The following is a 12,139-nucleotide window of genomic DNA, read 5'->3' on the forward strand; positions in this document are numbered from 1 at the left end:
AAGAAGGGATCGGTTAGTAGGACATGTTTTGAGGCATCAAGGGATCACAAATTTAGCATTGGGGGGCGGCGTGGAGGGTAAAAATCGTAGAGGGAGATTAAGAGATGAATACACTAAGCAGATTCAGAAGGATGTAGGTTGCAGTAGGTACTGGGAGATGAAGGAGCTTGCACAGGATAGAGTAGCATGGAGAGCTGCATCAAACCAGTCTCAGGACTGAAGACCACAACAACAACAGCTAATATATCTATCATAACAAGCATAAGTAAATTGTATACGGAGCAAGAAATTGCAGTTTTTTGTGGGAAATGGTGTGGTGTTCCACACATATTCCCAAGACTAGTACACAAGCAATATCAAAGTTTCATTAGAAGACAAATAATTCTAGAAAGTGAAAAGAAATGCTGTAATAGTCATTTTTCATATTCCACGTCTTTTAACACAAATATCATGACTAGAAAAAGCATGGAAATAACACTACACAGCCGTCATTCTACCACCACACCCAGTCTTTTTATTTCTTTCCTTTTCCATTCCTTCTGCCCCCCCCCCCCCCCCACCTCTCACGAGCCCGCCGTCTAATCTGAAGCATTTCCGCGTGTGCCTTTGTGTGTGTGTGTGTGTGTGTGTGTGTGTGTGTGTGTGTGTGTGTGTGTGTGTCTATTTTTGACGAAGACTTTAGTGGCCAAAAGCCTTAATTGTGAGAGTCTTTTTTTTGTGCCTACCTGTGACTCAGCATCTCCACTATATGGTGATTAGCACCTTCCTTCTCAACATATTGTTACATTCCAGCCTGGATTTTCTATTGTTTGATTCTGGTCTCATCTTTGATATTTTTGACTTCAGTGTTAAGTTTAAGTTCAATTTATTTCATTTTAGATTCAACAGACTATACTTGAACATCTAATCTAACAATATTTTGATTGATATTATTTATTTGAGCTGTATTTTTACCAATACAATCAAATAACACTGCTATTCAATGACCAAATTCTGTGAACTGTTTCTTACTTTCATGTTTATGATTTTTAAAGTTGCTCATTAATTTTGGCAGACTGGTCACTATTAATTTTTATTAACTGATCCTTATTATCATTACTCATTTTTGTTAATTGCTCCTTATTAGTATTACTTATTTTTATCAACAATGCCAACGTTGTACTTACATCATTTTTATCATCTCATTTTAATAATTTACATAATTCAACTGTTTGTTTTTCCTGTTCTTGTTTCACACACTATTTGTTTATTTTTATTTATTTATTCCATATGATCTGATCGTACACAGTCTGATGTAGGTGTTGGAAAATATCAGTTAACATTATTAACATATATTAACATATAGTATCCTAATGTATTATATTGCAAAGATTGGTTAAGTTTACTTCACTCCAATTGCTCAATGTTTTCAATTTAACATAAATGGCAAGATTACTGTTCTAAGTATTCATTTACTGAGTAAAGACAGTCACACAACAGATATGACTTCACGGCTTTGCTAAATTTTATGTTGTCTTCAGTGGACTTAATATTAGTGGGAAGACTGTTGAACAGTTGGAGGCCCATGTGGAAAGGTCCCTTTTTACCCAGTTGAGTGTTTGTATGTAAAACATGCAGATTTGAGTTTTTCCTGGTGGTGTGTTATTGTATTTCATTATTTTTTATGACTCTGGAATCAGATGGCGCTATGTGGTTCCTGAAAAATTTTAGAGTCTTGAGAATGTATACGCAAGGGATTGTAAGGATTTCCAACTTTCTGAAGTTGGGTTTGCAGGAGTCTCTGGGTTTGGTCCCAGTAAAAGTCCTCATTGCTCTCTTCTGGATTTTGAATGTGCTCAGTGCAGTTGCAGAATTTCCCCAGACTATCACACCATATTTTAGGTGGGTTTGTATGTAAGCGTAGTACGCGCTGTTTAATGCTTTAAGTCTCCCATGTCTGTATTACTCCTCATTATTTCAGATTCCTGTTCAACAACTGTCATTGTTAATAATTATTCAAGGAGACACTTCATACTAAAAGAAAAAAAATGAAGAAATTATTTGCAGTGCTTAACTTTGTTGTTGGACATTGACATTGTTAATTATTCACCTCACTTTTTATTTTTCATCTTTTTCTTCTTCTTGATTGTGAATTCATTTTCCTGTTGTTGTGGCTGTTTTGTAGCTGTGGGTCATATCTGGCCAATTATTCCTTAAAATTTCCAAAGTGCACACATTCTTAATATGCAACAAGAAAAATAATCCAACAAAGCATTCACATTTCACTTTCAGAAAATATCCGATTACTCCACCATATTGCGACCATCACCACCCTCTTGTAACACAAAGTTGGTGTATTAATTTTGAAGTAAGCTAATAATTTGTGCAGCACGCCACACTTTTACAGCACTTCGCACGCTGAGATAGCGACACACTGAAGAGGGAGTTAGCAATGGTAGAATTTGTGTAATAACAATATGAACACTGAAGGACTTTCTGGTGCACTGAACACATATATTTTCAGTCATTTCACTTCACAGTACAAATCAGTGTCAACTGCAATACTATCACAACACACATAACTTGTAATACATCCTCAGTCTTTGAATTTGTACTAATTACTAGCGAAAGACACAGATTTACCTCGAACAACATGAAACATAGAAAATAGTACAATATAGTGATTTATTTGTGCAAAATCATCTTTGAAGCATACATTTCAAAAATAAAGTGTAAATAATTGTTTATCATTGATTATTTTTCTAAGAAGTCCATAATCATCATTTTAATAACATTAAGTGTTTATTTATGTTGATGTTTGTACATTTTCTTATAGCTACATGGTATTGGATTTCTGGGTTTTGAGTCTTCAGCTTGGGAATCGGTCATTTCATATAATCCTTTAAGACTGGTTAGTACATTTATCTCACTGTAACCAGATTTATTATAGTGCATACTGTTCATATGTTTCTGGAAGTGTTCAAGAGCTTCTATGCCATGTGGCCATGTTGCCAACATAATGATAAAATAAAGATTGGCAAAGGGGAGCCAAATTTATGCAAGTTCCTGAAAATTTTTCATAAAAGAGTTGTCAATTGCTGGAGACAATGGACAACCCATAGCCATTCCACCCATTATTTCAGAAAATTTACTACTGTACATGAAATAGATGGGCATTATAATATGTCAGACAACTTTATCATTTTACTAGGAAAATGCTTTGCCAAAAGTTTCAGTGTGTCCTCCATGGGAACTTTTGTAACAGTGAGACCACATGCAGGCTGACTAAAATATCATTTGCACCCATTACTTCTTGTACGTTGGTAAATTTTGTGAAATGATGGACAGTATGGCTATGGGTACCTTGTTGTCTCCAGCACTGGCCAACTTTTTTATGGAATATGTTGAGGAACATGCATTAAATTTGGCTCCCCTTCACCCATCTCCATTTTATCATTATGTTGACAACGCATTTGTGTTCTGGTCTTATGACACAGAATCTCTTGAACACTTCCATAAATATATGAACAGTATGCACCCGACCATCTGGTTCACCATCAAGATAGAGAAAAAGGGAAGGCTGCCATTATTAGGTGTTTTGGTACAACAAAAGATAGATGGATGTCTTGGCCACTCGGTGTACCACAAGCCAGTGCTCACTGATTTATATCTTACTGCCAGAGTTTTCACCTACTAGTCCAGAAGACAGTAGCTTTAAATACACTTTTAAAGAGAGTGAAAACTGTTTCTGATGAGACCACTTGGCTTCCAAAATTAATCATCTCAAGTATGTGTTCCAAAAAAAAAAAATAAAAATAAATAAATAAATAAAAATAAATAAATAAAAAAATAAAAAATAAAATAAAATAACAGCTATTGGCCATATGATGTGAAGTCAGTGTTCTTTAAGAAAAGGAAACATGAAAATGTTGAACATTCACATGATGAGCCACCTTCTGCAATGCTACATCCAGCAAAATAGACAGCATCCTGGAAAGACAAGGTATTACATCTATTTTCTGACCTCCTAAGAAAATAAAGGAGATGCTGCACCCTGTTAAGGATAGTCTCAGCCTCAGGATCCCTGGGATATTTACAACATGCTTTGTAAGTGCAGAAGCAATTACATTGGTTAGTCCACCATTTCTGACCATTGTGCAAAATGTCAATGGGATAAGGAAATTTGAGAACTGAAGAAATCTGCAGCTGCTGAGCACAGACTCACAAACAAACATAAAATTCTGTTTGATGAAACAAATGTTTTGCCCCAGGCTCGCACATACTGAGATTCTACAATTAAAGAGGTTGAAGAAATGAGATTGTGTGCGAAAGCCTTCAACTGTGATGCTGGATATGCACTACTGGCCATTGAAATTGCTACACGACAAAGATGACGTGCTACAGACGTGAAATTTAACCGACAGGAAGAAGATGCTGTGATATGCAGATGATTAGCTTTTCAGAGCATTCACACAAGGTTGGCGCTGGTGGTAACACCTACTACATGCTGACATGAGGAAAGTTTCCAACCGATTCCTCATACACAAACAGTAGTTTACCGCCATTGCCTGGTGAAACGTTGTTATGATGCCTTGTGTAAGGAGGAGAAATGCATACCATCACGTTTCTGAGTTTGATAAAGGTCAGATTGTAGCCTGTGGTTTATCGTATCGTGACATTTCTGCTCACGTTGGTCGAGATCCAATGACTGTTAGCAGAATATGGAATCAATGGGTTCAGGAGGGTAATACAGAAGGCCGTGCTGGATCTCAATGGCCTCGTATCACTAGCAGTCGAGATGACAAGCATCTTATCCGCATGGCTGTAATGGATCGTGCAGCCACGTCTCGATCCATGAGTCGACAGATAGGGAAATTTGCAAGACAACAACCATCTGCACGAACAGATCAATAACGTTTGCAGCAGCATGGACTATCAGCTTGGAGACCATGGCTGCGGTTACCCTTGATGCTGCATCACAGACAGGCAGACAGGAGCGCCTGCTTGGTGTACTCAGCGAACATCATTTTTTCGGATGAAGCCAGGTTCTGTTTACAGCATCATGATGGTCGCATCCGTGTTTGGCTACATCGCAGTGAACGCACATTGGACATGTATATTCGTCATCGCCATACTGTTGTATCACCCAGCGTGATGGTATGGGGTGCCACTGGTTACACGTGTTGGTCACCTCTTGTTAGCACTGACAGCACTTTGAACAGTGGACGTTGCATTTCAGATGTGTTGTGACCCGTGGCTCTACCCTTCATTCGATCCCTGCAAAACACTACATTTCAGCAGGATAATGCACGACTACACGTTGCAGGTCCTGTAAGGGCCTTTCTGGATACAGAAAATGTTCGACTGCTGCCCTGGCCAGCACATTCTCCAGATCTATCACCAATTGAAAACGTCTGGTCACTGGTGGCCAAGCAGCTGGCTCATCACAATATGCCGGTCACTACTCTTGATGAACTGTGGTATCTTGTTGAAGCTGCATGGGACACTGTACCTGTACACGCCATCAAAGCTTTGTTTGACTCAATGCTCAGGCGTATCAAGGCCGTTATTACGCCCAGAGGTGGTTGTTCTGGGTACTGATTTCTCAGGATCCATGCACCCAAATTGCGTGAAAATGTAATCCCATGTCAGTTATAGTATAATATATTTGTCCAATGAATACCCATTTATCATCTGCATTTCTTCTTGGTGTAGCAATTTTAATGGCCAGTAGCGTAACATTGACAGGGCATGGAAGTGAGCTGTCAATGCAGAGAAGAGCCAGAGATATTTGTCGCAATGTTTACACTATGGTGGGAGCAGTGGCACCACCAGTGCAGACATTGACACCACCTGCAACAGCATGATATAATTACCGACCAATCAGAAGCCATCTTTGAGCTATATAGAGGCGCCACAGCAGCAGTTTTGATGGTAAGTTGCTCTTGATGAAGATGATGAGTATAATCATTGAAAGCTTGAGGATTTACCCTGAACTGACACAGGAAGAAGTCCAAGAATGTTTTATACAACAGTGCTGCTGCAAAAGATTTTGCTCTCAAATGAGCGAGTGACTGAAGAAATTTTAAACTAATTAGAAATTATCTGATACAGTTTCAGGTAGGGAAAGCAGTCATAGGTCTGGTGTTTATTATGTGGCAGCTGAGTAGTATAGTGAGATTAACAAATCTGCTTTGATAACATTTACTGGTTCCTTCAGCAAATGTTGATGGTTATGTGACTAAATCGTAATGTCGGAAATAATTAAGTTGCCAGGTCCAAATGGAATTTCAACTCAGTCCTACATAGAGTACTCTATGTCTTTGTTCCCTTAGTAGCTTGCATTTATTGTGAATCTGTCAATGCAGCACAAACTCCTAAGTGACCGGAAGAAAGCACTGCTGACTCCTGTATATAAGAAGGGTAAAAGAACAGACCCACAAAATTACAAACCAATATCTTAACAACAATATACCACAAAGTTCTTGAGCATAATCTAAGTTTGAATACAGTAAATTTCATTGAGACAGAAAAGCTTCTGTCCACAAGTCAGCTAGGGTTCAGAAAGTATTACTCATACAAAACTCATTTGTCCTTTTCCCTTATTGTGTTCTGTGAACCATGAATGAAGGATAACAGGTGTAATCCATTTTCCAAGATTTACAGGAAGCATTTGACATGATGCCCCATGGCAGACTGTTAACAAAGATCCAAGCATACAGAAAAGTTTCCCACACATGTGACTGGCTTGAAGACTTTTTAAGTAGTTGAATGCAGTACATTATTCTCAGTAATGAGGGTATCATCAGGAGAGCCCCAGGAAGGGTGATAGGACTGCTCATGTTCTCTCTATACATAAATAATCTGACTGAAAAGGTGTGCTGCAATATGTGACCATTTGCTGATGACACTGTAATATACAGGGGAGTATCATTGTTGAGTTACTGTAGAAGGATATAGGATGTCTTGCATGGAATTTCTATTTGCTGTGATAGAAGGCAGCTCGCTCTAAATGTAGAAAAAATAAGTTAATGCAGATGAGTGGGAAAAACAAGCCTCTAATGTTTGAATACAATATTACTGGTATGTTGCTCGATACAGTAATGTCAATTAAATATCTAGGTAGAATTTTGCATACTGATATGAAAGGGAATGGAACTAGCATATGAGGATCACAGTAGAGAATGCAAGCAATTGGTTGTAGGTTATTGGTAGAATTTTAGAAAAGTGTAGCTCATCTGTAAAGCAGACCACATGTAGAACACTAGTGCACCCCATTCTTGAGTGCTTGGGACTCCCACCAGGTCAGATTAAAGGAAGTCATTGAATCAATTCAGAGATGTGCTACCAGATAGAAAATTTAGAGAACCAGCATCTTCAGCTGACTGCTGAACAATTCTACTGTTGCCAATGTACATTTTGTATAAGGACTGTGAAAACAAGGCAAGAACAATTTGTGTTTGTGTGGAATCACGTAGATATTCATTTTTCCCTTATGCCATTTGTGAGTGGAACAGAAAAGAAAATGACTAATGGTGGTACAATGTACCCTCCACTGTGCACCATACAGTGGCTTGCAGAGTATGTATGTAATTGCAGATAAAACCACTGTTTAGGCTACTGACACAAGTATGTAATTTCATACTACACTTAACAGTTTTTTAGGGACATCACTGAACTCTGTTTTGATTGGATGACAGGAGAGGGGATGTGAGGATTGACAACATTTATTGATGACAGTTTTTATTTTAATTGCTATTAACTGGTGGCAGTGAATGAAGGGCAAGCCAGTAAAATAAGATAGAGTTTTGCCCCCGGGGTGCCCAGTGGTAGCTATCAAAATTCAGTGAGTTATATGCCATCAGCCACTGTGCCTGATGGTGCAACCTCATGAAAGCTGTTGGCTTGTAGGCAGGGTGCTGCTGGCACCATGATGATAAGAGTCTGTATCCATCATCACCACTCATGTTGGTATCCTGCTAAATCTCCAGGAAGGCCTCTGGCCTAGGGCAAGATGCTACTGATGGGTAGAGTAGAAGGAAGGACCAGAATGTATTGGAAATGATGCAACAATCTAATATTGGCAAGAAAATGAAAGCAAAAAGATCTTAATGGATTAAATATGTACCTCAGATGCCTGAACACCTTGAACCCAAAGCTGTGATTGTAGGAATGTATGATGGAACAGGCGTGCTAGATGGACCGTGGAAGCAATGAGAGAATGAAATCCTGAAAGATCTACGGCAGTTAAAGGCCAAAGGTAACTTGATGCAAAGAGTTAATGGAGGTGGACTGTAAGCTCAACATGTAGTCTTCAAGGTCAATAAAATAATTGTGTAAGTAAATACATCAAGAAAAAGTATTAGAGCTTAGTAAATGCTAAAATTTATACTGGTTCTACACTCCTTATGTTACACGTTTCTAAATAAGGAGAAACAATAAACAGGGATAAAAAATTACCCCATTATTCAAGCTTTTATGAAAAAGTAATTTAAATAAGTGTAAACTCCAAGATGTGTTTCATCCATTTTAAGTGCTCATTGACATGATACAATATTTTTTGATTGCTGTTGTGACGGTGCAATCTTTTATCACTGTAGGATCAACTTTGTGCTCAAAATACAGTATTTCTGTGTTAAAATCTGTCTCATAGACGTGCCTTCAATACTGATCAATGCTTTGCTCTTGGAAACAGCTGAGATAACTCTTATTATTTGGTACCAAATTATAGTGGATAAATTTATGTTGTGGAGAGTCCATGCTGTGAGGCCTTCTGTTGTTAGAAAATGAATTGTGTTACATTTTATTGTGTCTCTCTTGAAACAAAAAGTGTGATACTTAACAGGAAAGATTGTATGTTTGATGTAGTCTTACCTGACAAAACATTCATTACCCCCCTTAAAAGAGCATGCTGGTTGCTTTAGAGTACTGTATACTCTGTAGAACTGGTACCAGATGGTCACATAATCCTCCAACACTGGGTTAAGTCAAGGAACTGAAGTAGTGTGTATGTGGCAGTCAGTTGTTTGAAAACAAAAACTTTGGTTTAAGTGTAGGGGTGACAGAATGACCAGGAGCTACTGCCTCTTGATGCACTCATGACCACACCATGACTGAAGTTATTCAATTTGTTGGTATATCAACAGCATTTGCTGCTGTCAGTGAATTGTTGCATCTCAACCAGTTTCTTGGGGAACATTATGAAGAGAATTGCATGCAGTGGCCTTATGGAATTGAGTGCCTCACAAAAAGCCATTTCTCACAGTGGCAAATAAAACTGCACACATTCCATGGACCAAACAACACAGAAACTGGACATTAGCTGACTGGAAGTGCGTGCTCTGATGAGTTATGATTTGCCTGTTTGCAAATGATGCAAGGTGTCAGGTACACCAATGGCCCAAAGAGGCTTTTAAACTTCAATGCATGGAGAATGTAGTTCAGAGAAGAAGTGATGTTTTGGGTGTGTCATTTGTACTATGGTGTGGGCTGACTCATTCAGGTTACTGAGATCATGAATCAGGATATTTATTTCAACATTCACCATGACCAAGTGTTGCCCTTTCTTCTACATATGCATAATGAGTATGCTGTGGACACTACAATCATGCAAAGTGGCATCAGTCATCTCCAAGGTCTGCATGCAATTTACAGTCACTCAAGCACACTGTTGCAACTTGACAGATCTGCCAAATCACTTGATAAGTATCCCATAGAACATGTCTAGCAGGATTTAGAAAAGTAGGTCAAACATAGAAATTAAGATCCTCAGATTTTGGTAGGACATCAGAATAAACTTGTGGACTCTCTTCTCTAATGCATTGAGGCCATTATAAAGGATGCAGGCAGTGTTTCATGGTATTAATGTGATGTCTCCTGTGGGTTAATAATTTTTTCTACTGTGTGCCTACCTATGCAAATTTCTTTTGATTATTAGATATACGACTAATGTAATATGACTGTGGCAATATGCTACATACACCAAATCCCACTAATTAAGCAAAAATACAGTTTTGGATAACAATTGTACATGTACATATATTCCCCAGAATCTGTTGCCACTCACTGTCCTATTCAATGTATATGCGGAGCAAGGAAAAAATGACTATTTGTATGCCTCCAATGGTCTTGTATGTTCTGCCCTGCATGAAGTTTGTACCATTTTTTCAATAGGTCCAAAGAATATACAATGTCCAGTTGTGTCATTAGTGTTAAAGTGTAATTGGTTACATTTTTTATGAAAATATAAATTATAATCAAGTTGTATATCAATTCCATATCTCTGGGTACTCAGATATATGTCTCACTTTCATTCTTCTTATTATGATAGATTTTGTGACCAAACATGATGCAATGAAAGAACTGGATGCTAGGTTTGAGGAAGTGTCTGCATACCTCTTGGACTACAATTATACAGCTCCACAAGAAATACATCATGAAATAGGAAAGAAAGTTCGAAAATATTACTTGGGAGAGAAAAGAATATCAACAAGTACTGCTGCTGAAGTAATACAGGTAAAAAGAAGCAGCAAGAGTTTATTTTTGTATAAAACTGTATTGGAGAATTATTAAAATTAAGTTAAATTAATTATACTTTATATCAACAAACCTTAAGGTTTGATTTTTTCATCTGTTTGCTGAGATTTTTTTCTTCATAATAAACATGTATGAAATTAGTAACTAATTTTACTTTGCAAGCTACAGTAGCTTGTTTATTATTGTTACTGTATATGAAAACACCGCTTATTTTGATATTCATGACAAATCATCTGTCTCCATGTATTTTTGGAGAGGTTGGCTGAAGGTTATTTACATTCTGAGTTTACACTTTATTTCTCAGTTAAATTACCGAAATCAGGAGATATTTTGTTATTTACCTCCTGCAGCTGTTTAAATGTATTGACAATTACCTTTCATGATGCTGTTGTGAACTATTTCTGTTCCTATAAGCTAAATTAAATTCAGCCATTTTTCCCTACATGTAGTATAATATCTGCATGATCACATTGATATTCATTCTTTATAGATCAGTCATTATTTATGTGCCATAAGGACAGGTATTGTTTAACAATGACTGTCACTGATTGTTACAAGCTAACAGAAATGTTTTGTCTTGAATCTAAATATTTGATCTTAAATTAAATTTTCCCTGAGACATTTAAGTCTCTAATTTATCTATGATAATGTTGGAAGCTGAGGAAGTGAATTAAAATTTGTGTTGCGGCCAGGACTCGGACCCAGGTCTTCTTGCTTACTAGCATATCTACATAGTAAACAAGAAGACCCGGGTTTGAGTCCCAGCTGCGGCACAAATTTTAATTCACTTCTTCAGCTTCAAACATTGTTCTAAATTTTTTAGTAGTTTATGGAATGCATGGTTAATAAGGTATATTTTTAATTACCTTTTAAAACTGTAGATATTCTTGATTTCTTGTTTTATGTATCACTGAAAACATTTCCTCAAAAATACAAAATCCCACTCTGAATTATGTTTTCTATTATTAGCAGCAAATACTATTAAGACTTAAGAGGATTTTACAATGATTGTAACAAATTCACGATTGCAAATTCTGTAGATGCAGTAAAACCTCTTTTTTACACTTTTCAGCAGATCTACCCAAAACAGTGTAAAATTCAGAAAAGTGTAAAATACCCAGAAAGCATAGGAAATGCAACAAGCAAATAAATTACTCTTACTATCCTTCTCTTTATATTGTTCAAAATAAGAAATTAAAACAATTTAAATTATATCTAAGTAAAAAACTGAAATAATTAAATGATTTTGTTTTCTTTTCTAACAGCAGTTAGCTCTACTTGTCGCTCCATGATACAGAAAGCATCAAATGCATTATCATCACTTGATGCACTACCAATGTACAGAGTCAAAATGTTAATAGCTCCCATAGCTTCTAGAGCTGGTCATCCATGCAGCACTGCTGGAATCATAATTAGTGGGCAAAGTTCTCACATTGTTTTTAAACATCTTGACTTTTTAAATTTATCAATTACCAAAGGAGGCAATTTTTCAGACCCATCAGCATTGACGATAAGTAAAACAGTTATCCTCTGCTTATTCAGTTTCCCACTGCAGCATTTCTTGCTTTAAAACATAAGGTCTTACTTGGTAATATGTTATTAAAAAAAAGACCAGCTTCATCAA

At 37.1% G+C, this 12,139-nt stretch overlaps 1 protein-coding gene across 1 annotated transcript in view; it reads left to right on the forward strand.

The window, feature by feature from the left end:
- The window catches only part of LOC126249059 (venom carboxylesterase-6-like), a 216,619-nt gene that overhangs the window by 168,734 nt on the left and 35,746 nt on the right, over positions 1-12,139 (forward strand). Inside the window, exon 7 of the mRNA XM_049950704.1 lies at positions 10,310-10,494. Coding sequence (XP_049806661.1) covers positions 10,310-10,494 — 185 coding nt within the window. The remainder of the gene's footprint in view (positions 1-10,309; positions 10,495-12,139) is intronic.

The sequence above is a fragment of the Schistocerca nitens genome, chromosome 1 (assembly GCF_023898315.1).
Source record: "Schistocerca nitens isolate TAMUIC-IGC-003100 chromosome 1, iqSchNite1.1, whole genome shotgun sequence".
NCBI classification, from domain to species: domain Eukaryota; kingdom Metazoa; phylum Arthropoda; class Insecta; order Orthoptera; family Acrididae; genus Schistocerca; species Schistocerca nitens.